Source organism: Hirsutella rhossiliensis (genome assembly GCF_020360975.1).
Source record: "Hirsutella rhossiliensis strain HR02 chromosome Unknown scaffold00008, whole genome shotgun sequence".
In the NCBI taxonomy this organism is placed as follows: Eukaryota; Fungi; Ascomycota; class Sordariomycetes; order Hypocreales; family Ophiocordycipitaceae; genus Hirsutella; species Hirsutella rhossiliensis.
The window spans coordinates 1,256,726-1,284,640 of NW_025408674.1; the positions used below are offsets into that span (position 1 = coordinate 1,256,726).

General features: G+C 54.5%; 6 protein-coding genes across 6 annotated transcripts; 3 read left to right on the plus strand and 3 right to left on the minus strand.

Annotated features, from left to right (window-relative positions):
- Positions 1-1,106: 1,106 nt before the first annotated feature.
- HRG_07433 (uncharacterized protein) lies at positions 1,107-1,625 on the plus strand (the record flags this gene model as incomplete). Its single annotated transcript, XM_044865904.1, has 3 exons — positions 1,107-1,306; positions 1,333-1,555; positions 1,602-1,625. The coding sequence occupies 3 exons, from the start codon at positions 1,107-1,109 to the stop codon at positions 1,623-1,625; spliced, it is 447 nt and encodes a 148-aa protein (XP_044718868.1).
- Positions 1,626-17,718: 16,093 nt separating this feature from the next.
- HRG_07434 (putative ectomycorrhiza-upregulated zf-mynd domain-containing protein) lies at positions 17,719-18,390 on the plus strand (the record flags this gene model as incomplete). The annotated part of the gene is made up of 1 exon (XM_044865905.1): positions 17,719-18,390. One exon carries the CDS (start codon positions 17,719-17,721, stop codon positions 18,388-18,390), a length of 672 nt encoding a protein of 223 aa, XP_044718869.1.
- Positions 18,391-18,438: 48 nt separating this feature from the next.
- HRG_07435 (PIF1-like helicase domain-containing protein) lies at positions 18,439-20,130 on the minus strand (the record flags this gene model as incomplete). Its single annotated transcript, XM_044865906.1, has 1 exon — positions 18,439-20,130. One exon carries the CDS (start codon positions 20,128-20,130, stop codon positions 18,439-18,441), a length of 1,692 nt encoding a protein of 563 aa, XP_044718870.1.
- Positions 20,131-21,907: 1,777 nt separating this feature from the next.
- On the minus strand, positions 21,908-23,848 carry HRG_07436 (Arrestin-lik; the record flags this gene model as incomplete). Its single annotated transcript, XM_044865907.1, has 3 exons — positions 21,908-22,246; positions 22,303-22,501; positions 22,854-23,848. The coding sequence occupies 3 exons, from the start codon at positions 23,846-23,848 to the stop codon at positions 21,908-21,910; spliced, it is 1,533 nt and encodes a 510-aa protein (XP_044718871.1).
- Positions 23,849-25,428: 1,580 nt separating this feature from the next.
- On the plus strand, positions 25,429-26,148 carry HRG_07437 (putative ectomycorrhiza-upregulated zf-mynd domain-containing protein; the record flags this gene model as incomplete). Its single annotated transcript, XM_044865908.1, has 2 exons — positions 25,429-26,004; positions 26,104-26,148. The coding sequence occupies 2 exons, from the start codon at positions 25,429-25,431 to the stop codon at positions 26,146-26,148; spliced, it is 621 nt and encodes a 206-aa protein (XP_044718872.1).
- A 20-nt stretch (positions 26,149-26,168) lies between these two features.
- On the minus strand, positions 26,169-27,908 carry HRG_07438 (PIF1-like helicase domain-containing protein; the record flags this gene model as incomplete). Its single annotated transcript, XM_044865909.1, has 1 exon — positions 26,169-27,908. One exon carries the CDS (start codon positions 27,906-27,908, stop codon positions 26,169-26,171), a length of 1,740 nt encoding a protein of 579 aa, XP_044718873.1.
- Positions 27,909-27,915: the final 7 nt, after the last annotated feature.

Genomic DNA, 27,915 nt, shown 5'->3' on the forward strand with positions numbered 1-27,915 from the left:
TCGCCCTGACTCAAGCCCACATGACACACTCGACTATTCGAACGAAGCTTTTCCAAGAATACCACCAGTACAAGCATATTGTGATAAAGGAACTGAGGAGCGCCCGGGCAGATACACCTTGCGTTTGACGGCTGGAGATCGCCCAATCGCTATGCGCTTAATGGGATTGCTGCGTTCTATCTCTCTAAGGAAAAGCGGCACAGAAGATCATCCTTGGGCTCCTGAACTCCGAGAGTCTCATACTGGCGAGAATATAGCGTCGCAGGTGGCGGAAGTGATCGAATCATTCGAGATTCAAGACAAGATCGGGTATTTCACGCTTGACAATGCGAAGAATAACGATACGGCGGTAGCAGCACTGGGACACGTTTTTAATTTTGAAGGGAAGCAGAGACGGGTCCGCTGCTTTGGGCATATCATCAATCTCGTGGCCAAAGCGCTGCTCTTTGGCAAAGATAATGAAGTCTTCAAATCAGAAGAGCGACTCGACCTGGACCTTGCTCGACATGATCTCTGGCGGAAGAGGGGGCCTATTGGCAAGCTCCACAACCTTGTCCACTGGATTCATCAATCGGATAGGTTAACGTACATGCTTCGGGATCTACAACGCAAGAGGGACAGTACGAAGAAACCAGTTGACGTTCTAACGGATAACATGACACGATGGTTGTCCCATTATAAGATGATGGATCGAGCCCTTCTACTGCACGACTTTCTTGACGACCTCGTCGCATTGGAACAGTTCGAATATACGAAGCAGGTCAAAGAAGAAAGACATGCCTGCATGCCTCCGAGATTCTGACCTGCTGACCGGTAACGACTGGACAGTGATCAGCCACTTTCGGAATATTCTTAAGCACTTCGAAAATGCCATCAAGGCCCTCGAGGGAGATGCCCAGATTCGGGTGCGTAAGGGCGGCAACCTCGTGGCATACGGAACAGCATGGGATATTATCAAGCATTCGAATATCTCCTTGAACGATTGGAAGAGGCAAAGGAATTCGCCAAGGATGTGCCTGATTCCGAGCATTTCGCGATAAACGTCGAATTGGGGTGGAAGAAGTTGGAGAAATACTATATCAAGTTGGTTGAGTGCCCGGTATATTATGCTGCAGTCGCTCCATCCCGCCTTGCGACTGCAATGGTTTGAGGAGGCTTGGGCTCATCGACCTGAATGGGTCCTTGAGGCACGACGGATTGTTCAGGGCATCTGGGAACGCGACTATAAGTCATTAATTCTCAGCGATGACGAGGCTATTCCGATGGTTAAACGTCGAAAGGTTGACGACTTGAACGAGTTCCAACAGTTCCGACTGAGGCACCGGCTACAAGCTGGTCAGACGGCCACAACCGTCGTGGGCCACCTACTGCCGATGAATTCGATCGCTGGACTGTTGATATCGGCGCAGATGACGGAGACATCACGGATCCGTTCCAATACTGGCAACTCAAAGAGTCAACGTATCCCAGACTTGCTCGAATGGCCTTTGATATGCTATCTATACCGCCAATGTCAGCAGAGTGCGAGAGGGCGTTCTCATTTGCTGGGCTAATGGTCACACGACTACGCAGCCGGCTTCAGGCTAACACGATCAATGCAGGCCAGGCAATTCGGTCTTGGCTGAAGGCAGGGCTAATACCCGACTACCAGGGATTATTGATGCTTCAGTCGATGACGATGTCTTCCCGAAGAGGTGCCCCACGAAGGACGAGAAGTTGATGGTGTTGAGGACCTTAAGTAGCTTACTAATAGGTAGGGTAGGCATCAACTCCATCAATCAACGCAATCAATTCAACGAGGGCTTGGATTGCTCAACTCAACGAGAGGTTCGCTGATGTAAGCCGTCAATCTACTCAATTTGACTCTTTGGTTGAGTTGATTGAGTGGTTTGCCACCCTGCCAGAAGCCTATGCCGCTTGCATCTCACTCATCCTTGTATTGCTCCTCGTCGTTTCTAACCGGCCGGCAGGAAAGCGTATCAGACGTCTCTCCGCGACTGTCGCGAACAAGGTTGCTTACAGTGTGATGGTGAAACGACATCGCATGCTGGGCCCATGGCTCTTGTCTTCAGCCTTGCTCAACACTACATATGTTGCTGTCAATGGTTTATGCGTTTTTTGCAAGGTTTCGTTTGAGGCTACCACAAAGGGGGGTCAAGTATTATCACTCGCTTCACCGAGTGAAGCTGCATCTAGAGCGGGTCGTCTCTCAGTCGTCAACCTGATGCCGCTGTATCTTTCTTTGCACCACTCATTCATCGCAGATATGTTGGGTTTGTCACTCGCCAGTTACAAAAAGGCTCACCGTGTCTCAGGTGCAGTTTCATTTGGCCTGTTCCTTTTCACGGCGTTACAATGGTGGGCAAAGGGACGCAATTCGACATCAACAGTTGGGTAGATATTAAGAAGCTTCTTGTCTGAACCCTAAACTCTCGTCGGGTCACTTCTCGCCTGAAAGAACAAGTGCTGATACTTTTTAGGCTGCATTTTCGTTCCTTCTGCTTGCTTTCGCGTCACTGCTTAAAGTCGCCCTTCCCTTCGAGCTCCATCTTCGACTTCACCAGTCTGTCGCTCTGATTCTTATAGTCGGCATCGTTGATCACACCTTTTCGGTTGCTAGGTTTGAACGTATGCCATTGTACGTTTACGGAGGAGCCATCTGCTCTATCAATATAGGCTATTATATTCGGATACTCTGGCGGAACACCAATCTACATATGCCCTCGCCGCGTGCGTTTCTGAAACGACTAGATGGCTCCATCTATATGGTAGTCCGTGTCTCACAGCCGCTAAGAGTTGCGGCAGGACAATACATCAACGTTTGGATCCCAAGTGTGCAGTTTTGGTCAAGTCATCCTTATACAGTATCACGATATTGGTGGAGCGAGGAACGTTCAAATCTCGAGATGCTCGTTGAGCCTCATCGTGGCCTAAGCCAGAAGCTCTGGCATAGTCTTGTGGCGAACGAGAGCGCATACGCTGAGCGACGAGTCTTTTACGGGGCCACATGGGGCCCGGATACTATGAGAAGTTCAACATAGTGGTTATGATTGCAGAAGGTTTCGGTGTTTTATCTATGTTTACCTGTCTCGAGGAAATGGCACGTGCCTTTGCAACAAGCCGCACTCGCCAGATACGGGTCGTTTGGATGAAACGAGCCTCAGGTATGCTTGAATCACTCCGGTTCGAACGAGACTGATTCTTTCAGATCCTTCTCACATACTGGATCTCTTCAACGAAGCCTTGGACAAAGACTTATCAGCAAAGGCAAGTAGTTATCACAGGACTGGGAGCAAAACTAACCATATCGCAGAGGATGAAGGTTCTAGTTCACGAAGATGGCCGGCGTTCGACAGAAAACGTCGGCCGCGTAGCCATTCTTCCAGGAGCTCCAGATTTTCAGAAAATATTGACGGATCCTGATGCTTTTCATGATCCTATGAAAAGCTATTTCACAGCCTCCGAGGACCATACTAGGAGCACGACGCTTGTCCTTGTCTCTTCTAGTAGACGGGTGAGAGACAAAGTAAAAGAGGTTGCAAGCGCTTCATCCCATCGAATTACTATTAGGGAAATGGATTTTCAACCACTACAAGGCAGAACGATCGGCTTGAATGCACTAGCAAGCGGGCGGCAGTTGAGAAGCCTCACAGTCGAGAGAGCAGCGACTTTAGATGAAAGAAGTCGATATTTTGGCTAGTATATTACTTGGCTACAATCGAATGCATTTTTGCCATCATCTCGTCCAATTCTGGAGGATATACCGGGAGGGTATTGCCGGTTGGCAACAGATCTCTTTGGTCTAAGTGGGTCAAATCGCAAGAAACGAAGTAGAAAGTATACCTTCTCCTCACGAATCATACTGCCCTGCTTTGCAGACGTCCTCCCTCCGTGGAATACCACGTAAGCCTGGAGGCGTCATCACTCTTGCGTGTTACTCCGCTAAGCTACACCCGCAGCTACATCTGGCTCCCCGGTAGGAAAAAGCGGCTATAGAACCTGTGCTGCAACCTCCTCAACGGCCATTATGAGGCCTGCTACCTATTCTCCTGGTCTCGTGCAGCTGGACTTGAAGCTTTAGTGTCAGGTGTTCAGTGCCGCGCAGAAGATCATGAGTTCTGTGCGCCATAGCAACGCTGAGCGCAGGCGGAAAGGGACCAGTGTCGAGAAAGACTGTCGGCACATATTCGTAAGCCCGCCAAGAAACCCTTTTCACAGAACGCTAACACTTTTTCAGTCGATAGGTTGGGCATCAGAACTGAGCCTTCAGAAGTTCGTCTTATCCCTAGAGAGGATTTCTATTCTTGGAGCATCCTTCCCGATAAGCCGTATTTGTCCCGAATATTCTTGAAGAACTTGAGCGATCATTCTATAAGCACCTACCGCCTGCTCTCAAGGAAGTCGGCCACACATTCGAAGCAATATTCTCGACCGCCCAAGGCTTCGAAGCTGAGTCCCAGGCTACAGTATGCTGCGTTTCCCTCCCGGTCTCCCCATACGTAACACTGGTATAGTCATCAAGTTCAGCTCCTAGCTTTCAGACGGCAATAGATCTACTGCAAGAGGAGAAAAATAGGCTTTGTCTTCAAACTCAAGTCCTCAGTCAAAAGGTCTCTGAAGAATGTCGGTGCAGAGAAATAGCGGAGGAGGAGAATCATCAACTAAGGGCAAGCCAGCGAACTCTTGAGATGCAGATTCAAGATCAAACGGATTTGATAGTTTCGCTCAAAACCGTCATCTCCACATATCTTTGGAGCTGGATAAGTCCCTGCCGGCGTTGCAGGAGCTCAAACGCCACACACTAGAGTCTCCGTAGCACCACTGAGTGATCAAGACAATGAAGAGCTCAGCTGTGTTTGCAATGATAAGTGGACGCACAGAATTTCTCGACGCCCAATAAGGCATCTGTAACCCTTCTTTAAATCGCTCCTGCATGTAAACACTTTGTAGGCTTGTACCACCCTTACATACGGCGTCGACATGATAGCAACCCCGTACGATTCAGACAATCTTCTCCCGGGATCGACTTTGTTTTCGAAGGTTTATCGCAACCTCCCGACACGGAAATGCTGAGGGTATGGAAAGAAGGATACTGAGAGGGTTATATTACGTTGACAGTGACGATGATTAAGGAATATAGCACGTTTTCAGACGTATACTTTCCCGCAAAATAAGGTTACATGAAGAGTGGCGAAGTACCAGTCACTTATCGCTCGCATTTTCCCCTTTTCTGTCGCTTAGGCATTTCCCTCGCCGCTTCCCAATCTCGTTTCCTTTTCGGACGATGATCGGCCGAGCCAAAGCAGGCATCAAGCCTTTGCGCCTGGTTGAGCCAGTCAATAGTAAAGGGGGAGCCGCTTATGTGATTGTCCCCCACATGCCCCTCCCTCAACATAATCTTAAAGGGAACCCGCCGCCCAGACACCCGAAACCTGATCTCTTGACGGAAATAGGCTCCTCGGTCAGTTAGATCGCGGCCCTGAGAACTGACGGCGAGGACCGCACCCGCAATTTTGAAAGTTGCTGAAGCGCGATCAAGTTGATCCAGAAAGGTGTTGAATGCTGGCGTTCCGGGGGGCAGGCGACAATGCAGATGACCCACGCATTCGTAGAACCCGTTCAGCAGCCGAGGCATATAGTCTAGCTCAAAGAAAAACAGCTCTGCACGAATGCCCGTTAGCTCTGGCGACTTGCGGATAGATTCCTTCGCGCTTCGTCCAAGTTCCTCTAGCCCTGTGACGTTGTCCAATCTCGGCCCGCGACCTTCGAACTCAAGATTAAATCGAAATAGCTCTCCCTCATGATCCATATTTCGATGGCCAAGAAGCTCGCTTTGCTTCACAAATGCTCGGAAGAGTCTGGCGAAGCAGGAATCCTCCATCAAACGGCGAGATAGGACTTGAGGCCCCCTGTTGAGAACGAAGTCGAGCAATGAGCGCCGCGTAGTAGATGGTTGTGACTCCTTCGGCCTTGCAGAACCAGTCGAGAGGGAAACCACTATGCTGGTCCGAGAATCAGGAACAATCTTTTAGATTCTTCGTAAGCCATAGACGTGGGGTTGTTGTATGCCAACCCTCCATCTTGGACATTGCCAAAGCCTTCTATGAGCTGGGGCGAAAAATAGCTGGACCAATCAGCAGCAGAACATGGCTTCGCTGGAACTACTTACAAGGGAGCGGCTGTGCCTCGAAGACTACTCAAAATGTTAGCATTCATCGTGCGGTAGAGGATGGCATTGTTTGTTACAATTTCAAAGAGGAACGCCGCTGATACCGGCTGCCGGCTGAATATTCCGATACCCTATAGGCGATGAGATCAGCGCCAAGCGCGGATCGATCCGCGGCGCCGTACACTAGGAACGAACGTACCGGCCCTTTCATCACTGTTCCCAACACCGTTATAGTTGGTAACGATATATGTACTGGCATCGCCAGTTGCTGTTACTGGCATGCCAACAAACTGTCCCATCTCCGTTGCTGCTGATTGATCTAAAATGCCGCGCTTCGTGCCGAAAAGCTGTTGCAATGCTTTCTCTAGTCCTCGAGCAGGATACCTGCAGTCATATGCTAGGGATAGCAGAATCTGCCAAAAGACACGAATAGGAGGAAGCCATGCTAGAGGAAGTTGAGACACACCGAGGCCTGAAGGCTAACTTCGCTATCGCTTCAGAAGAAGCTATGCAATCTTCTATTGGCCAACCGTTGATGAAAAGTCCGCAAACGCTGATGGCCCCTGGTTTGATAAGCTTCTGTTGCGCGAGCGGTAGAACGGCAGTACTGTACCTGAGCTAGTTCCGTAGGCAACCTCGAAGTGGTTTTGGACGGGGTATGGCAGCCTGACGGAGTTATGTATTTCCTGGAGGAAGGTTAAAGGTATGCGCGCACGAGTCCCTCCCCCATCTATGCTCAGAACACGGACTGATGCTGTGTCTGGTTTGATCGTTATTCGAAAACCTAAGCTGTCCATCCCACACAAGAGACAAGAGTAAAGGTATAGCTTGCTGTCATCTTTATGGCCAAAGACCTTCAGGCAATTCAGGCACACGAGGTGACCACAAGGTAGCTTGTACATCGGACGCCGAAAGAGACAGCTGAAACATGTATCTTCGGAATAAAACCGTATCCAGTCTTGTCGAAACCGCGCCAGTTGCTCGCGATGGAAAGTTGCAGCAGGCTTGCCATAAGACAGGTACGATTCAAATTGAGAGAGTAGCTCTTTTCCACAAGAGTGGCGAACGAAGAAGGTAAAACCAGATGCAAGGAATTTTGATGAGCAAGAACAGCCTCCCTGCATACACTGATGCATGTTTGCCTGTACAATGCGGCAAAGATCAATTGTGGCTTAAAGGCTAGGGGTATCGCTTAGCTCAGGCGCAAACCGTGAAACAGCCTTGGGAGCGACATAATAAAGGCTTACCATGCATTCGCGGTACATACTGATCCAGTATGAAGCTGGAGGCCAGGACCGGTATGGCGAAATTCTTCAGATTCTCTAGAGAATCAAATCTCCGAGGAAGTCTTTCAAATAGGTCGATAGTTTCTCGGGCACCGTGTTATTTGAGCGAGAGCTTCTTACGAAGTCGAATGGCTCTAGTTGACTTAATTGCTGTTTGGCGGCGCAGTGCACAAGGCGTGCGAGGTGCGTCGCAGAGAACAACATGTGATTGCAACCACGCGATTTCTGCATGTCAATGACAGAGCTATATAGCTCGTTCTTGAATTGATCCCAGCTAGTATGATGATAGGTTCGGCTTCTTCTTAGCCTTACCCATGTAGAAAGACCTACGAGGCGGATTTTCTTGCAACGGTTGTAGGGATCCATGGAGTTTTGAGACCGCAAAAGATCTTGGAACTCGGTATACTCGTGTACACCTAGTTCCTTCTCTGTAACCAGAAGGATATGGGGTAGAATATAAGGCGTAGAGGGCTGTCCTTTGTCGATCCAACGCGAGATCTGCTGAACTGCATCTGCGATGCCGCCAAGATCGTCGGTGAATAGACATACGACGTCTGAGAAAGGAAACAGTATGCGATAATGGACGCCAGCAGCCAGGCAAGCATATTTCAGAGAACCATTCTCGTCGTTCATCGGTAAGCTGTATTCGATGGTCTCATGACATCGTTGAGGCTGGCCAGAGCTTTGGAGTCGATTGTGGGACGGAATGTCCGTCTCCGCTAGCAGCAAGGGTCTTGGATTCCGCTTGCACGCTGTCGACAAGAAAGGTGAACTTCCCGTGGCCACGGTGTCCGCTCCCCTCCCAAGTGTCTAACCCCAATTGCTTCAGCGCCCTGGCCTTAGCTCGGTTGCCTACCAGGAGGATAAGACTCGGTGTCTCAACATCAGGGTCGCGCAGCGATTCGATGAGACAATCAGGTCGGTTCGTGGCTTGAAGCTTCACTTCGCCCTCTTTCCGCACGAGTCGTAACCAGGAGCTGTGCTTGCAGGACATATTCTGCAACGATTTACTAGATTTGTGAACTGAGGCTAAGCGTTCTTTTATATGACGAACAAAAAGCGAACACTCCGCTCCAATTCATGCTGCAGCCATTTCCCGCCACGATACAGTGAAGCAAAGCGTCCTCTCGCGGTATAAACACGAACGGTGTAGCCCGCTATGTAGCTGGTGGCGGGTCGTATTATCTCGTGCCCTGCCGTCGAGATCGAATTCGTCAAAATGCTGTCTCGACTGGAGCTTCTCTTTATTTGTAAGAACTGCCAAAGGGCTCGAGTTCGGACCTGCAAAACTCGAATCGGACTCCCGGGGCTTTTATACTGCTATTTTCGAGCTCGGTGTGGACGCCAGAGCCTGGTCATCGATGATCTGTGCTCACATTGCCGGCCGAGTCCAAAAAAAGGACCAATAGTCACTTACGAACATCACCACTTTCATCACGACTCTTGCGCCCATTCGCCACCCAACTACTGTGCTGAGCTTCCGTCAGCTCCGTGATTCAGCCACCAGAGATGCAAGCAGCGCTTACTGGCTACGAGAATGCACAGGAAGCTTGATCATGGCTTTGGACTGTTGGATCTGCCCCGTAATTTCTAGCTCAACATATGCCGGGTCACCAGACGGTTAGAGGTCAACAACGTCTACGCGATGATCAAGTACTCGGAGGTTGCCTGTTTCTTAGTAGGGTAGAGACTTTCAAAAACTAGAACAGAAATAGGCCAAGGTCAATCGCGAGGGCCACCATTTGCCCCCTTTCCCCTCTGCAGTACCTCGTCCTGGAGATGGTCTGGCAAGGGTGGCCTTGATTGAGGTGTTTGCCGCTTCTACCTGGCAGGAAGTTGTGCCGATAACGTTCGTCCACTCTGGTAGCTGGTTCTGCACATGAATGCTTTCAAGCGTATCCAGCTCGTCTTGAATTAACATGGAAGGTGACAGGAAAGACTTGGGGACTGCCGTCATCCAGTCTTTGGATGACGATGGAAAACTGTCATCTTGAGCCTCAGTCGTAGACGCTGAATCGTTATTCCCAACCATTTGCCAGCCATTGCCATCGCCACGCTGGCTACTTGATTCCGCGTCGTGAGGCATATCGTCATGGATCTGGTCGATCCCTTCAGAGGAGTTCTCGTCCGTGTTGAAACCATCGGCTTCGGGCTCGACTGGAGCCTGGATAGCGTTATCTACAGAGTCGGGCGTCAAACTGTCCCTGTCATCCAGCGAAGCCGAGTCCTCGCTGGCCTGGAACTGCACAGGCATTAGAGGCCAACCTCCCATTTCACTCCAGCTCGACGATAAGCCGAAGAAACCGCAACTCGAATCGCAGATGTTAACCTACAACTCGGTTCAAATCGGGTAGTTCCAGGCCTCGGGGCACATGGCTTTTTACCATCCACTTATGATGAGTTGGCTCCCAGTAGAAAGCCCCGCGATAATGTCCGCCTTTCGCCCGACGTCGTAGCCCTTGTTTAACAGACTGGGCCCTCTCTTGAGCTGCCTCTTTCTGTTTTCTGTTATGTCTTTTGCGAGCCATTTCTTTTAATCGCGTGAACTTTGAGCTGTTCCAGTGAGATTCTTGTGATGCAGCCTGATATGGGCGCAATCGGCTTCCTAGAATTCAGGTCATCCCTCTTTGCCGAGGAAAAGGAGATGTGAATCTTCGAGAGGTCGTAAGGTAGTGCAGCAACCTTCACGGCTCGTCTCGTGGTGGCGGAGGTAAGGAGCAAAACATCAAAGCATTTAGAGACAATCAATTTAATGCTCGCTTTTGCCGCATTTCCTAGCCAACATGAGTGTCCTCGTCGCATTTGACCATCAAGCGGGACCAAAATAGGCTGCGTCACACCATCCACACCATCACACCTGGCAAGCTAGCGCGCGCTCAGTCCTCTTCACACCACCTTACCCAGGCATGATGCACCATCTAGCAAGGATTCTGAGGCATCGCTTCGCAAGCCACCACACCCGTCCCAAACCCTTTCCTCCTTCACACCCTCTGCCGAAGATGGCTGCCACACTCGAACGATCGAGGTTATGTCGACAAACAAGACAGTGGGAGCGCATTCTGGCTCATGCGTGGCTGGGCGTGCTTCGGCAGCTTCAAGTGGTGTGAAGCATGAGCGCGGATTGGATGCGTATGGCGGCTTGCGGAGCACAGCCTGCCCTTGTCAGTACGTACCGCTCCTCTTGCCGGCATAGTGCGAGAGCAGTCAGGAGCATGTTTTGGCCGCTCTGGGTGGCACGTAGGAGAATCGCATTTTTTCGAGCGGGTGAGCGGTTACAGAGCTTTCTTGTCCAAATGTCTAATTGCGCCTACACGAGCATCAGGCTTTCGACAATGCAGCAAATCCAAGACTGAGCTTCTTGGTGGCGAATAGTTCTTCTATTTTCACACTCTTCAGTACAAAAACAAAGGACGAGCAGATCGCGTGCCCTCGTTAAGCAGTATCAAAATCTATGGCCCTCACTTTTGGCCTTTTCTTGCTCTCTGACGAGCATCAAGCCCTCGACAGTGCAGCAAATTCAAGACTGAACTTTTTGGTGGCGACTTCACCACATTACAATAACTAGACCGGGCAGTAGAAATGTTTGTTCACAAGACATAACTATCGGTATTGTAGCGCGATGGCCCTTGGGTCTCACCAGGAGGATTTGAAGAATCTAGAGTAGTAGTAACTTAGTAGTAGTAGTAGTAGTAGTAGTAGTAGTAGTAGTAGTAGTAGTAGTAGTAGTAGTAGTAGTTTATTACACTAGCTAGCCTACAGGCTCTAGAGCGTCTACTCGTTACCTATATAGGAAAAACCCGGTGGCCCAGGAGGAAAACCTATATACAACCTTCTCATCTGCCTCGGCCCGCGGGCCGCCGTCGTCGCGATGTTGAGCATGATGGGTCGCAGCCGCCAGCCTGGTGCAGGTGGGGGACCTCCGTCCCAACTGAGCCGGGGCGTCAGGTCCCGTAGGCGCGTTATACCCGAATAGCCGTCAACGCGCGCGCAGCGCGACGGAGAACTCTATCCCGCTTATACCTCCTTTCTCAGGAATTTCTTGCTGGTGTTCGGTCGGTCGTCCACGGTCCGCCAAGCTCCCGAGTGTGAGCCGTACTAGGGGCCAGGGGGGGGAGGCGCGATTGACACCATTGTGGGGGTCGAGACCCCGGCAGTGCGTGCAGGCCCTTCGCGGCTGTTTGGGATTGGGAGCCGACAAGAGTAAAGACCTTCACGCTACCTTGTTCTCTCTTTCTACTCTCCGTCCGCTCGTGATCGTGTCGTTGTCGCGGCGCTGGCGGTCCAGCTTCTTGCGAGATCTGCTGCTACCTTGTAGTGGGGTATCGGCCGAAAGTTGAGAAACCATCGGACGAGGGATGGGGCTGTATCGGGTCGCACAAGAAGCGCGCGGAGGTCGGCGTCAGTGCGGAGGGCGCCTGGGAGGAGCCTGCGGTTGTCAGCTTGTAGGGGGCAGCGGAGGAAGACGTGAAACACTGTTTCCTCCCCGCCACCGCACCGGCAGAGGGGGGTCGTCGCGCTGGGAACGTTCTTGTGATAGAGAAAGCTGTTAAGACTTATCTTCCCCGTGCGGAGCTGGATAAGCGTGGAGCTCTCTCTCGTGCTTGTAGAGGTCGGCGTGGGCCTTCAGCCTTCTCCCGGGCTTCGGAGGGGGCGGTTCCGTGTCTGATGGTTGGAGGGCGCGACGAGGATGGCGTGCCTTCGCGTCTCGCAGTTCTCTTTCCCACCCTCTCGTCCATTCACGCCATAGAGCTTCACGAGGCTCCGTCGAGCCTGTGCACCAGCGCTGTCGCCACTCCTCGCGGTCATTTCTGGGTTTGCGCCATGGACCCTTACGCTTTCGAAGCACGCTGCTGACTTTTGCGCAAGCCAGGCGCAGCCGCACCGCCATCCCCGAGGTCTCGAGTCGACTCTGAAATCTGGCTAGTCGTTCGTTGAGGTAGAGGTCAAGCGGAGGATTTCGGTCTCTGTTTCTAGGGTGCGGGTTGGTGTGGCTTTATACGCGCCGGCAACGGTTCGAAGGCACATCGTTTGTAGGCCGCAGAGCACCCGGGCCACTTCCCTTGGGCGTCCGTTCGGTGGCGTAGGCGTATGGAAGGCTGGGCCTCCGTAGACGATGGCGCTGCGGATAACCTTGGTGTAGATCTCCCGTGCGCGCGAGTCGACATCCCCACGCAGACGCAGCGAGCGCGGTAAGTGCAACCCGTTGGCGCTGAAACTCGGTCTGGATTTGCTTAAGGTGGGGACCCCATTGGAGCTTGCGGTGAAGCCAAACTCCGAGGAAGCGGGAGGACTCTGACGGCGCTATCGTGGTGTTGCCGAGGCGAACGCATGTCTCGGGCGGGGCGTGGGCGCGTGTGAAATGCATCAATTCGCTTTTCGCCGGTCCGAACGCTGCCCCTACAGCGCGCGCCCAGCCTTCGCATGCAGTCCATGCTCCTTCGAGCCTTTCAGCGGTTTCGTCTGTGGTTCTGCCGAAGGCAATTATGTTCGAGTCATCCGCGAAGCCGACTAGTATGGTTCCCGCCGTTGCTTCGAGAGCGTCGTAAAGGGGGGCGATATAGAAGAGGAAGAGGATCGGGGAAAGCGGGGATCCTTGGGGGACGCCTGCGTGTATGCTGAGGGGTCCGACGCGTCGCCGTCGAAGAGTAGGCGAGCTGTTCTGTTGCTTACGAAACTCCGGATCCAGGCTAGGAGCCATTCCGGGATACCTCTCCCTTTTAAAGCCTGGAGGAGGCAGGTGTGGTCTACCCTGTCAAAAGCACCCTTGAGATCGAGTTGAAGAAAGGACGCGACACCGCCTCGATCCCACGCCTTGCGCGCCAGTTCTGCGACAATATGGACTGCTGCTTCCGTAGAACGTCTAGCCGATTGCCCATCTGTCCCTCGAGGAGCAGTAGATGCGTCTCCGCAGTATCGGCGAGCCGCCGTGCGATCGTCGCCTCTATAATCTTGCCCACCGTGCTGAGGAGGAGATTGGGCGCCAGCTGCCTGCTAGGTTAAGTTGAGTCTGGGTCTTGTTGGGTTTGGGGATAACCACCACGTCTGCGCGGCGAAAGCGCTCTGGGAAATACCCGAGGGCGCAGCTAGAGTTTAGCAATGTAAGGATAGAGATAGCGACTGTTTTACCGCAGGCTTTTATTAACCCCAGGGGCAGACCATCTTCCCCCGCCGCCTTCCATGGTGCCGTCCGTTTGATGACCTGCTCGACCTCCTCGAGGGAGAAGTGGTTGCTGATCGTAACCGGCTCGCGGGCGGGGCCCCCGGTAGCGTCGGGATGGGCGGCCGAGGGTGTCGGGAAGAATCTTTCGGCCAACACTCTGGTTTTGTCGGCGCGCGTGCGAGCTGGGGTCGGGTCGCCTTCTACTCGTGAGAGGTCGGGGAGGCGTAATGGTGCAGGCGGTTGGGTGCTTCTAAGTCTGGCCCATCGCTCCAAGACCCAGATGCCTTTCGTCTTTGAGGCGTCGTGGAGATGTCTCCTCCATGCGCTCCGGCACGCCTCATGTACGGCTCGATCCTGTGCCGCTACGGCGTCGCGTCGCGCTTCCCATTGGGCCGGGTTCCTGGTCCTGGAGCCTCTCGGCCTGCTTAGCCGCCCGGGTGGCGTTTTCAACGTCGCGGGTCCACCACTCTTCCCTGCCTCCATCAGCTCGACCGCGGACCTTGGGCGCAGCGCGATAGGCGATTTCTGTCAGTTGGTTGACCAGCCAGTCGGCATAATCGTCAATTTCTTTAGGGGATTGCGGTGTCGAAGGGGCAATCGAGGGCCTGAAACGCGTCGTCGCCTCCGCGCGGGCGCGTTTGGGTTCAAGTAGGCGCCAGTTTATTGGAAGTCCTCGGAGCCGTAAGCGGGGCGGAGGCGGTCCAACGTCGAGTTGTAGGAGTTGCGGGATGTGGTCTGAGCCTGTGATATCTGCTCTGCCGAGGTACGTCGCTGAGAGGTCCCGCGAGACCCAGGCGAGGTCTATCGTGCTGTCACGCTTACCCGGTCCACCAAGACGAGTGATTTCGCCCTCGGGCGTAGCGAGCGCAAGGTTCCATCGGCTCGCCAGCTCTAGTATGTCGTCGCAGTTGTTCGACGTTCGGTTATGGATATCCCAGAGCGGGTGATGGATGTTGAAGTCTCCGACGAAGGCGGCTCTACAGCACGGCGTGCACGATGCGAGCGGGTAGCGGGCTCTGATTAGGCTCCCTAGCATAGATCGGGGAGTAGACGGAGAAGATTGTGGTGTTGGACTTAGTGAAGGTGACGCTGCACCAATCGACGCCTCCATCGCTGGTCCACGACCCGGTGTCGTGCCGTTTGTGGACATAGAGCGCCGCGCGGCCGCCAGTAAAGACAAGACGGTAGCTGCTCCTGCTCGGGCATATAGGATGGCCAGTCTTAGCCTTCTTAGCCGGCTCTTGGATTGCAATGACGTCGGCGGCGTGCGGGGCTCGGAGCGCAAGCTTCGTGAGAGTGGGTTGCCGGTTCGTATTCCAATACATCACTGTAATTAACATTCAGCATTATCCATAGGGACGTCGGCGACACTCTCTTGAGACACTCTTATCGTATCAGCGGCCCGCTGGCTAACCGTAGAAGCCGCGAGTGCCGATTGGCCCCGCACGCGTGCGGTCTTGGTCGAGGGGTGGCCCGGTCCGGCTGAGGCTGGTCGAGGTCGTTTGGGGTGTGGCGGCAGTAGCGAGTCGTCAGCTGGTTTGTCGAGCTCGGGTGGCCAAGGACGCGGCGTCGGGTCGCGGTCGCGGCTTTCGAACCGCCTCGCTCTAAAGGCGTAGGCCTTACGCGCTCTGTCCCAGTGCTCTTTAGTCTTATTGCAGCGGCGGTCCCACGCTGGGTGTGCGCCGCCGCAAAGGGGACACTTATGGGGAAATTGGCCTAGGGCGGCCGGGCACTCGTTGTCTGGGTGCGGGTCAGTGCCGCACCGTCCACACGTCGGCTTCGCTTCGCAGTAGCGGGCAAGGTGACCCATCTGGTAGCAGCGGAAGCACTGTTTTGGGTCGAGCGAGTCGTCGTAGGGTTCTGAATTGAAAAGTTCGAACTGAAGAAGCAGTCCTTGATCGCAAATCTTGTTCGCCGCATTTACCCCGTCTACTGTGAGTATGAGGGTCGTCTTCGTCGCTCCGGCGCCCTTTGCTCTACGCGCTCTAAGGCGGATGACTTCGACCTTATTCTCCGCCGCAATCGCCTTCGTCGCGGTCTTGTTATCTCGATCTTGTAGTGCCTTGATAGGAACTCCTTTAAAAATCAGCGTGTAGCCGCCCTGAGAGAGCGTCGCTTGCGGTCCGAAGGCGTCTCGTAGCCAGTCCGTCTTCATGCGATACTGTCTAGCGTCTTTCTCGAAGGTAATGACTGTGTCTCCGCTTCGAAGCACTCGGGCCGCGATCGCAACGGTAGCGCCGAAAGCGCGATTGACAGCCTGAGCTATCTCCGGGGGGGCGACGTTGTTTGAGATCTTGGGTGATGCCGCTGCCGCGGACTACCAATTCCCTGTCGAAGCGAGCAGGGACCGGTTTCTCCGCGGGGGGCGGGGGTTGGCGGGCAGTCTGCGCGCCGGCTGCGATCTCCGCCCAAGTCTTCTTCATGGTCTTGCCTCCCATAGCTGCTTCGACTGCTTCCCTGACTGTCGCCGAGAGTTCTGTTTTCGTTGTGGTGAGTTTACCCGAAGTTTGGCCACGTGGCGCGTGCGCCTCGCGGTCGGCGCGTAAAAGCTTTTGGATGGCCTCCCAGACGCCTTGGAAGGTCTCCCCGTGCACCAGGCTGGCGATATGTCGGTGGGCTTCTCGTACGTGTTCCTCGAGCTGGTCTCGGTCCGCAGGAGGGTCAGGATTAGTGCGCGATGCCGTTGTGAAAGCTCCTTGGCCGGCATTGGGGTGGTGCATGCTCTGCGCCAACCCTTTCTTGCCGCCGTCGATCACCATCGGCACCTCGTCCAACCCTCCGACGCTCTGAGCGCGGCGCGCCATCGCGTCGAGGGCGAATCGAGGGTGTAGATTCCGATGGAAGTGTCAAAAATGATTTTAGGGTGTGCGTTGGCCCTCAAGCGTCCAAGTTCTAAGTCATTTTGAAGAATCTAGAGAGGAGCAAAGTGGAGTTCACCACCCAAGGCTTCCCGGACTGTCTCCATACCCTTCCTCTTTCGCTCCCGTGACGCCATCAGACCCCGCATTAAACATGCCTCAGCGGTCTATGTCTTCCATCATTGGCCCTTCCATACGTGAGCTGGTGGCTTTCTGCCTCCCATTGAGAGTTGGCTTGATCAATCATGCTGTTTGCTTCACGCAAAACAGATTTCATCCCATTGACGTGGAAGTGCATTACTGGCATCAATCGATGCAGGGTATCTGTAAGGGCCCTGAAGTAGGCGATCTCTTGATGCATGCCTCCGATTTCTCGACTCAGCTCCACGATACGGTCCTCCATGGAGATAGGGGCTTTCTTCGCCTGGATTTCTTCTTTCTCCCTCTCGCACGCAGTTGATAGTCCGCCTGCACTTTTCACTTGGATATCTACCAGACTGGGTGACGGTGGGCGACAGCCTCGAGACGCCTGAGAGTCCCGGGAAGCCCGCGATTGTCGAAACTTGAATTTGCTCCAATGCATGGAAAATACTAATATCGTACTGTTGTAGTACAGCAACCTTGCCAAGTGGTTTGAATCGAGAGAGAGATAACTATATGTGTTTGAACCCTTCGCTTTACAGAGCTTGGGTGATAAACTGCTACCTCTCTACTTGGATTATTGGAGAAAGTCTTCGCTGCTTAGGAGCTCACCTAGCAAAAGCCACTTCAGGCGAACCCCTACCGGTAGATAATAGTAATCTTTTACGCTTCTCGACTAACCCATATTTTGTTTTGGGGGTAGTTATCCGTACAACACATTTTGCTGAACGTACAACAAAATGTGGCTCTGTGTGGCTTGGTAGCGCGCCGTAGCGCCGATACCGCAAAGTTTGTATGCGGGCGCCCCCTAGTCTAACAGGAGACCGGCCCCTTGCAGGGTCCGCCAATGCCTTGAGGAACGGGACTGAAGCATTCGGTTTGGTTTGACACTGACAAGTCTGTTGAAAGGAAAGATGAGGCTTGCTCCCGATAGTGTGGCTGCTTGGACGCCGTTTTACCCCGCCACAACACGATAAGGTTAGGCTTAGGGCGGGGTAAGGACGTAATTGAGCCTTTTCAGGAGCCATCATCTTGAAGGTCGAAGGAGTCCGAACCGTTGCGAATTATGCAGTGAAGGGTAACAATTTGTCAAGAATCGACCCAATGCCTCCGATTGATTACTCAAAGTGGGACAACATCAACACCGATTCGGAGCCAGAGACATCGCCCCAGCAAGCGCCAGCGGCAAAACCCACCCCGGCCACGCATGCCTCGCCGCCGATGGGTACGTCAGGTTTGAGGGAAACGCACAGCAAGTCGGGGCATGTCGAAGCTGTCATTGTCCGATGCGAGGCCGAGAAACGCAAGTTTCCCCTCTGGTCTGCCACTACAATCCCTGTGAATCATGATATGTTTTCGCAGTCGGTGCCCTCCGTCCCAGCGCTCATCGAGGTCCCGCTGGTCCTCTATCGGACGGGGACTCAGTCCGTCAACGAGGCAGACCTCGACAACCAGATTGCTACGTCCCTCAATATTGATGCCGACTCCAGGTTTGCACCTCCAGAATGGCAGTCACAAGTTGGCACCGTCGTGGTCGCGCGCAAGGACAGGAGGCCATTTTATCCGCAGCATCTTGAAGGAGTGTGGATGTTCTGCGACCATATCCTCGACCTGTTCGGGGAAGGAGAAGGGCCGCCGAGATGGCTTTACAGCCGCCAGGCGTTCGAGAAATGGTGGGTAAATTATTGTGAGGAGCAAAAACGCTTACGTCCTGGGAAGGGAGGGGAGCGAGATCCGGATGATTGGCGTGCGGCCCGGTCACCTTATCAGGTGTGACTCTTCCACGCACGAAAAGGCGTACATGAACGATCTGATTGACCAGTGTCACTGCTTTTCTAAATCGCCACCCTCATATGCCCGTCTCGTTTGCGCCGCCAAGTTTGTGAGTCTGCGCATTCCATCAAGCATGGCTCGATCTAGCGTATTGTCAATAAAATCCTGGTATCTCACGGGACTGAGGAGTTTGATGCCATGGAGCGTAGTACACCTGGACAGTTGAACATAGAGGCTCGTGAAATCGCATTTGGAGGGTTCGCCATTGGTTAGACGATTTCCACGCAGCTCCAAGAGTACTTCTACAAATGTTTTACCCTGAGATTTATAGTCAGTGAGGACGAACGCTGGCGCAACGGGTAATCCACGTCGTGTGCATCTTGCCGACAAGAATTTGAAGTGAGAGCTAGTCGAATCGAGCGTATGCGACATGGGTCTGATGAGCACTGTCCCGACCGGGAGGGATGGTATCGCCAAGGCTTTCGTCTCCTCGGACTGCAGAAGAATGCCGAGCGGTGGCCCGAAGTGGATGGTCACGTCATCTGCCAAGCAGTATCCCGGGTGATTGGGATCGATTATCACGTCCACGGCGGTAAAGTCGGCCCCATTCACAACCTTCAGGCCAGTGTAGATGTTCTTGTTCACAACCACGGGCATGCCCTGGGCGTAGAAGAAGACGCCGGGGACTTTGCAGGCAGAGTCGTCGCCTTGTCCGATGGTTCGCACTACGATGTCTGGAGAAAGCGCGCCGCTACGCCAGGTGTGAGTCGAGACAAAGATACGGATATGCCGCTGGTTGAAGCGCGCCCAGCCCACAACAGCTTCCATGTTGAGGGCCCACCGGGTGCGGTTCAGCGGCGTTATAGCGCGCAAACCATCGTGGAAGGTGATTTGCGAGCGTCCTACAATGTTGGCATTGAGCAAGCTCAGATCTTCATGGGTCTGGCGCCCGTTACGAACTCGATCCAGGAGTGCACGGAGTTGGGGATCGTTGCGTGCGCGGACTTGGTCTTCGAGGAGCACCACGGTTTTGAACAGATGCCACAATCTGCAGCCGCTGTGGTGAGAGATGGTGGCTTGTCGCAGGGGGGTCTGTGTTCGGTCCGGCGGTCTGTTGATCAGGAGGCTTGTTTCCCGCACGGGGGCGAACTGGTAGAAGTCTCCCATCAGTAGAACGACAGGCATCCCACCAAACGGCTCGTCCGGACAGTCACGGAGTGCCTGCAGGTGACGACTGACGTTGTGCAGAGTGGCTCCTCCCAGCATACTGACCTCGTCAATCACGAGTACCAGCTTCAGTTTCCATATCCATTTCTTCGCCTCCGAGAAGGGGGGAGGCGGTTTGTTTGGATCGCGATGGGAATCTAACCCACAGGCCGAGTGGATCGTCGTGCCGCCAATCTGGGCCGCCGAACTGCCTGATGTGCCGGTTATCTGCAGAAGATGTGGCTGGTCTCTCGCCGCGAACACGCCCTTCAGGGCATCGATAATCCTTGACTTTCCTGTGCCTCCCGGCCCGCCGGTATATTGAAGATGCTGACCAGCTGAGTCCGGATCGGCAGTATACTTGTCCAGAAATACGCAAACGAGTTGAAGGGCCATGGTCTGTAGATAGTTCAGTGTAAAGCTAGCGGCGGTGGTGCGTCCCATCTCCACGAAGCTAGTGACCGGACTGACGTCGACAAGCATCCGAGGGCCTTGTTCATCGAGGTCACTACCCGGGAGCGCAGCGGCGGACTCCATATCGCCGTAACGAGCTAGGTATCGTCAATGTCGGTGCCATTCGCGGACAGTACGGTGCGCTGAGAACCAGCCTCGATATCATCCAGCATCCGAAGATGCAATAGTCGTTGGGCTTTGGCCGCTGCTTGGACATCGTCTCGAGAGATTGAAATTGGCACAAGGCGTCACCTTGATCATGGGGTATATTCCGGTATAGATCGTCCTGACGTAGCACAAAAGGCTGTTCTTCTTCAGCCGGGTTCTCTTCGCACAGGTCGCGTATTAAACCTCCAAGGACGGGGGAGTCTTTCGTGGCGTCTGTATCTTGCACGGCATTTCGCAAAATCTGGAGTAGAGCTCTGTAGGCCTGACGATGGGCCATCGCTGGAGGCTCCTCTTCGTAGCGGCCATCGTCAAGTGGGTACTCGACGTCAATTGTGTCGTCACCTCCGATCGAGTGGCCCAGAGCTTCGCGTCTTTACGCGCGTCCTCGGCAGACTTTCTCAAAAGACAAATGTTGGAGACGTAGAAACGGAGGCGGGGACAAAGCCGCGCTCGATGCGTCGTCCATATGTCGGTTATATCGCCTTGGCTCTCAGAAATGAAGTTTTCCCAAGGGACGAATAACGCCAAATGTAGGACAGAATTTCTGCACAGGCCGTCAGACGGAGCCAAAACGGTGCCGGGGGGTTAGAGAGTACCGCTTAATATACACTGGGTGATCGTCGTCATGGTCGTCGCTGATGTATCCTTGGAAGATCGGGACGGCGTACTGGTCGGGCCGTCGAAGCTTTGCATCCAGCCGTCACAGTCGGAATCCTGCCCATCGAGAAAATGTGAGATTCATCTTCACTCCGACCCTTTCGACGCACCAAATGAATCATCGACATGTAGTCATACAGGCATAAGTCCCGTAGAACATGGCCCCGGTAGGCGTACGCATCTAAGCATAGAAGCGTTCGCCCTCCTTGCCTCAGAGGGATGGTCTCCGGGGGCTGTTCAGCGTCCGTCAGCTCGCCGGCCTGGTGGCGGAGATGTGCCCATAGCCGAAAGATTGTCCAGTAGAGGGCCGTCAAGTTCAGGAACGACCAATGCGGCACGTTGGTAAAGTCGGTGTCATATCCAAGGAGGTGGTAACAGACCTCGACGGCCGAGAGTTGTCGCTCGGAGAAGATCCGATTTGCCGTTCTCATCAGGAACTGACGGCTCTTGTTTAAAACTGCCTGCTGCCTGTCGTCGGGCAGGGTGGGACCTGGCGCGCGACACCTCGCACCACCGGCTTCGCGGAGTTGGCGGGCAACCTCGGTGGCGAGAGCAATGCGCTTCCACATCGGCGTATCCAGTTTGGTGGCGTAGTTCGTGATGTAGTACACCATGGCCAGGCCCTTGGTTTTGGTCAAGATCATCGAGACGTCGTGATTATGACGAAGGCCGACCGCCAACGACTTGTTGTACCGGTTGACGAGTGGATGGTTGCGCCGGATCTGAAGCAAGCCATCCTCTGTGAACCCTGTCTCCTCGAAGATCTTCCACGGTGCCTTGAAGCGGCAGGCTGTCCGTCTCTGTTGATCTGCCCCCTGTTCGATGACCCCTTTAGAGAATACTTAAGGCAGGTGTATGTGGGAGTGCACTTGGCAACAGTACGCGATGAAATTGGATTCGTCTTCAAAGGCCGAAGTGAGAGCCAAGGTGCTCCTCATGACCTCCTCCACGGGTTCGATGGGCTTCCTCTATTGTCGCACGGCTTTTCCGGCATCTTCATCTAGGCACTCATGAAAGACGGAGTCTATGTATCGGATCACCTGGGCACGATACGATTCTTCCGCGGATTGGCCATGTCGTCCATCAGGTTCGGTAACCGCATGTTGCCGTCCAGCCAGAGGAGTCCATGCAAGTGGAGGCTGCCTCGCTCGTTCGTTTCCACCGTGGCGTAGTAGTGGCTGATCTTCCCGAAGATCGATTCCTGGCCTGTGTTCACGTATTTGTCAAAGAATAGAGATATTTCTCGGTGGAAGAAGATGGCCGAGCTGACCGGATCCATGGTGCTGAGGGCGATTCTGTCGTACCTTTCACGGAGATCGGCCAAAAGCTCCTTTGCAGACTCATAATCATGGAGCCTATGAATGGCAAGCTTCATCTTTACCGGATTATTTATGTCGTTGGGACTGATGGTAATCCAGATTGCAGGCATACCGGCCCAAATGTCCAGAGCTTGGATCTTCCTCCGCATAAGCAGACGGGATTCGTTGGAGAGCGGCTGTGCATGACCAAAATCGACAGCTCGCGGAGCAAGAGCGATATGTCGGGGTCCGACGTAGTCCTTGTCTCCCGCATCTCCGCCTCGGCCCTCTTCAGTCGGTCCTCGGTCAAGTTCGCATAGGCCTGCTCAAACCTGTTGAAGGAATCTTTAGCGACACGAACCATGCTGATGCGGCGGTTGGAGGAGCGGAGGAGGGTGTTGAATACTAAGAAACAAAAGACAGGATGGGTGGCGAACCGGCCTCCATGCCGTTGCAATACGTATTTGGCCCAGTAATTAAGCGAGTGATTCGGACGACGGTCGGCAGGGCCGCCTTGTCGTCTGTGACTCGAGTCGCACTTCGATTTCGGGCCGCCCTTCCCACGGGAAAAGCTTCGGAAATGTTCGAGGGAAGAAATCTTCGTGCAGGTTGTCTGCAAAATCCGCACCACGCTCTACTCGGACAAACGGCTGGTCTCCCGTAGTTTGGACCTGCATAACGCACAGCACAGAGTTGCCATGTCGATCCGGATTGGCGTTGACGATGTCGGCCAGAAACGACAGTTTATCGGACTCGGCGAAGGCAGCCGGACCATCGAGAGGAAACATGCCGGATGTAGACGTCTCACAGACAGTGTCCACTTCCTGGCCGATGGCAGCCGAGTCGGGGACAAGAGTCACCGGCTCACCAGGAGAGGGTTGAGTCTGCTCGGTCGACAGAGTACAGTTCAAATCGCAAGATTCGGCGATGAAAGTAGGATCGATCGAGTTCACCAGTTCATCGATGCTTCTAAAGCTGTTTTCCTGCAAGCCTCGATCGGTGTCCGGGACTATGTGGTCCGTTTGTGTCTTCTCAACAGTCGACGGTTCCTCTCTTCGCATGCGGTCCATGATGACGGTCGGAACAGTGGAGCCGTCGGCATACTGCCAGCCGTCCATCTCTGCTTGGTTGATTGCGATACCCTCATAAAGCGGGTTGTTCCTTTGTAGCCATGCCAAGGCAGCTGCCACTCGAGATTTGCGCACCTGAAGCAGGTTTCTGACGTCTGCGGAGCCAGGCTTAGCCGAACCGCTCCAAGAGACGTGAATGTTCTCGATGGCCTGCAGCAAGGGATGAGGAAGAACCGTGGCCACGAGATCGTCCACTTTGTTCGGAAAGACGACAATATGTCCTTTCACGTGCTTGCGGTAACTGATTCCCGAACGGGTCTTGTTGTCGACGGTGAACTTAGTGATATAGCCAAAAGGTGCATGCAGGGCAATGAGTCTCTCTTCGACGGGAGAGAGGTCATCAAGCTCTTCGGGGTACCGGTGCTCACAACCGATGGCCATGTTGTTGACCGAGCAGGCCTTAGGCAGCCGCCCACTGTCGAAGCTGGCGCGACACTCGCGGCACACGTCAACTCCGGCGCCCTCGTGCGACGGAAGGCACGCATCACACTCCTGGAGAGCCATGGCCGTCTGTAGCAGCAAGGGTGACAGACGACCCCTCCACTGCATGGTGGTGAGTTCGCAAGGCGATGTCTTCCTGTAGCAGAAGACGCAGTGGAGACCGGCAACGTCCTCTCGTCCGTAAACGCTTGGTAGAAAGACTTGGAGGCCTCAACCTGAAGGGCAAGTGGAACTTCGTGGCACCAGGATCGCGTTGATGACGCAAGCTCCTTGACGCGGAAACAGGCGTCATAGTGATGTAGAGTGGACTCGACAGAGTCCCGCTGGAGTTGAACGGTTTCTCGCATCGGCCGGGGCCTTTTTGGGGGGCGCCTTGGCTGCGTGGGCGGTGGAGTGGGAAGTGCTTGCTCTTCTCTAGGTCGTTTTGGTGATGGAGTGGCTGGCGGCTGCGTGTGTGCGGCATATTGGTATTGAGCTTCACGGCGGCGGGTTTGGTCTTCGGCGCGCCGGCGATCCATATCGTGCAAGACACGGAGGATCTCGTCATGGGAACTCTGACAGTCTGTGACCGGCGCTGATAGGACCGGCGCGATTCAAGATCCCTTAAGGTGCGGCGAACCTCTTCGGGTGAGACCGTGGCTGGGTTCTCGCGGCATGGTGCAAGGGGATGGTTCCGAACGAGTGCATGGAAGAAGGAAAGAAACAGTCTATTACTGGCACCTGGGAGCAAGACGGCGACCACGACATGTGATCGAGAAACTCAGCAAAGGTTTCGAATGCTCATGGACGGGGTAGTCTGCCGAAGCTCAGAGGTGCTTGCGTGAAGGATAGATGGGCAGACGGAGACGTCGGGTTCATGGCTCCGCTATCGCAGGGGATGGCGGCGGTTACGAAGTGAGGGGCTTAGGGTTAGAAGCATCCCGCAAAACGGGAGGGCCAATCATGTGTTGTACGGTTCTTGGCGGAGTGGATGGCGTCCTTGCCCATACGACAAGGGCCCCATGACGTCGATTTCTGGGGTAGACCGTCTCCCAGCACAGGATCCGTATCCAAATGGACAATCGGGGCCGGGCTGACCATGGTCGAAGTAGGGCTCCGGCCCGGGTAGCGGGCCGGGCAGCGGGCCGGCGGGGCCGGAGCCGGAGCGGTCAACGCGGGCGGTGGAGGCGAGAACGGAAAAGAGGAGAGTTGTTGTGTGGCTCGGGAAAGGCATGAAGCCGAGTGGAAGGTGGCGGTGAAGGCTGGCGCAGCTCGCACGGGGCGCTAAGTGGCCCGAGCTTACGGAGGGGCGGAAGAAGGATCCTTTCGTCTCTTCGTTCCTCAAGGCACAAGGCACGGGGCGCTAAGTGGCCCAAGCTGACGGAGGTGGCGGAAGAAGGATCCTTTCGTCTCTTCGTTCCTCAAGGCACCTCAGCAGGACAGGAGACCGGCCTTTCAGGGTCCGCCAATGCCTTGAGGAACGGGACTGAATTTGGTTCCACACTGGCAGGTCTGCTGAGACGATGAGGCTTGCTCCCGGTAGTGTGGCTGCTTGACGCCATTTTACCCCGCCACAACAAGGTGGGTTGAGGGCGGGCGGGGTAAGAACGCGGAGGTAACTTGTAGGGCCATCATCTCGAAGGGCAAAGGAGTCTGAACTGTTCGCGAATCATGCAGTAAAGTGTAACAGTTTGTTAAGAATCGACTCAATGCCTCCGATTGATTACTCAAAGTGGGACAACATCGACACCGATTCGGAGCCAGAGGCATCGCCCCAGCAAGCGCCAGCAGCAAAACCCACCCCGCCGCCCACGCATGCCTCGCCGCCGATGGGTACATCAGGTTTGAGGGAAACGCACAGCAAGTCGGGGCATGTCGAAGCTGTCATTGTCCGATGTGAGGCCGAGAAACGCAAGTTTCCCCTTTGGTCTGCCACTACAATCCCTGCGAATCATGTCGTGTTTTCGCAGTCGGTGCCGTCCGTCCCAGGGCTCATCGAGGTCCCGCTGGTCCTGGATCGGACGGGGACTCAGTCCGTCAACGAGGCAGACCTCGACAACCAGATTGCTACGTACCTCAATATTGATGCCAACTCCGGGTTTGCACCTCCAGACTGGCAGTCACAAGTTGGCACCGTCGTGGTCGCGCGCAAGGACAGGAAGCCATTTTATCCGCAGCATCTCGAAGGAGTGTGGATGTTCTGCGACCATATCCTGGACCTGTTCGGGGAAGGAGACGGGCCGCCGAGGTGGCTTTACAGCCGCCAGGCGTTCGAGGAATGGTGGGTAAATTATTGTGAGGAGCAAAAGCGCTTACGTCCAGGGAAGGGAGGGGAGCGAGATCCGGACGACTGGCGTGCGGTCCGGTCACCTTATGAAGTGTAGGACGTCTACGTGCCGCGTTACGACGTGCGAAAGGTCAAACTATAAGGATGGTTAGTATACTAGCACTACTTTTCGAAACCTTGGTCCTTGTATAACCGTCTCGTTTCCGCGGCCAAGTTCTTGAGTCTCTGCATTCCATCAAGAATGGCCTGATCGAGCCCATTGCCAATGAAGTCATGGTGTCTCACGGGATTAAGAAGCTTGATGCCCCGAAGCGAGGTGCACCTGGATAGTTGCACATAGAGGCTCGTAAAATCGCACTTGGAGGGTTCACCATTGGTCACACGATTTCCACGCAGCTCCAACAGTACTTCGACGAATGTTTTACCCTGGGCTTTGTAATCAGTGAGAACGAACGCTGGTACAGCGGGCAGTCCACGTCGCGTGCATCTTGCGGATAAGAACTTGAAGTGAGAGTTAGTCGAATCAAGTGTATGCGACATGGGCCGGATAAGTACTGTCCCCACCGGGAGGGACGGTATCGCCAAGGTCTTCGTCTCCTCGGACTGCAGAAGAATGCCGAGCGGCGGCCCGAAGTGGATGGTCACGCCATCTGCCAAGCAGTATCCCGGGTGATTGGGATCGATTATCACGTCCACGGCAGTAAAGTCAGCCCCATTCACCACCTTCAGGCCAGTGTAGATGTTCTTGTTCACAACCACGGGCATGCCCTGGGCGTAGAAGAAGACGCCGGGGACTTTGCAGGCAGAGTCGTCGCCTTGTCCGATGGTTCGCGCTATGAGGTTTGGAGACAGCGTGCCGTTGCGCCAGGTGTGAGTCGAGACAAAGATACGGATGTGCCGCTTGTTGAAGCGCGCCCAGCCCACAACAGCTTCCATGTTGAGGGCCCACCGGGTGCGGTTCAGCGGCGTTATAGCGCGCAAACCATCGTGGAAGGTGATTTGCGAGCGTCCTACAATGTTGGCATTGAGCAAGCTCAGATCTTCATGGGTCTGGCGCCCGTTACGAACTCGATCCAGGAGTGCACGGAGCTGGGGATCGTTGCGTGCGCGGACTTGGTCTTCGAGGAGCACCACGGTTTTGAACAGATGCCACAATCTGCAGCCGCTGTGGTGAGATATGGTCGCTTGTCGCAAGGGGGTCTCTGTTCGGTCCGGCGGTCTGATGATCAGTAGGCTTGTCTCGCACGGGGCGAACTGGTAGAAGTCTCCCATCAGTAGAACGACGGGCATCCCGCCAAACGGTTCGTCCGGACAGTCACGGAGTGCCTGCAGGTAATGACTGACGTTGTGCAGAGTGGCTCCTCCCAGCATACTGACCTCGTCAATGACGAGCACCAGCTTCTGTTTCCAGATCCACTTCTTCGCCTCCGAGAAGGGGGGAGGCGGTTTGTTTGGATCGCGATGGGAATCCAACCCACAGGCCGAGTGGATGGTCGTGCCGCCAATCTGGGCCGCCGAACTGCCCGACGTGCCGGTTATCTGCAGAAGATGCGGCTGGTTCCTCGCCGCGAACACGTCCTTCAGGGCATCGATAATCCTCGACTTTCCCGTGCCACCCGGCCCGCCGGTGTATTGAAGATGCTGACCGGCTGAGTCCGGATTGGCAGTATACTTGTCCAGAAACCGGCAAACGAGTTGAAGGGCCATGGTCTGTAGATAGTTCAGTGTAAAGCTGGCCGCGGCGGTGTGTCCCATCTCCGCGAAGCTAGTTGCCGGACTGACGTCGACAAGCATCCGAGGGCCTCGTTCATTGAGGTCGCTGCCCGGGAGCCCAGCAGGGGACTCCGTATCGCCGTAGCGAGCTAGCGTATCGTCGATGTCGGCGCCATCCGCGGAAAGCATGGTCCCC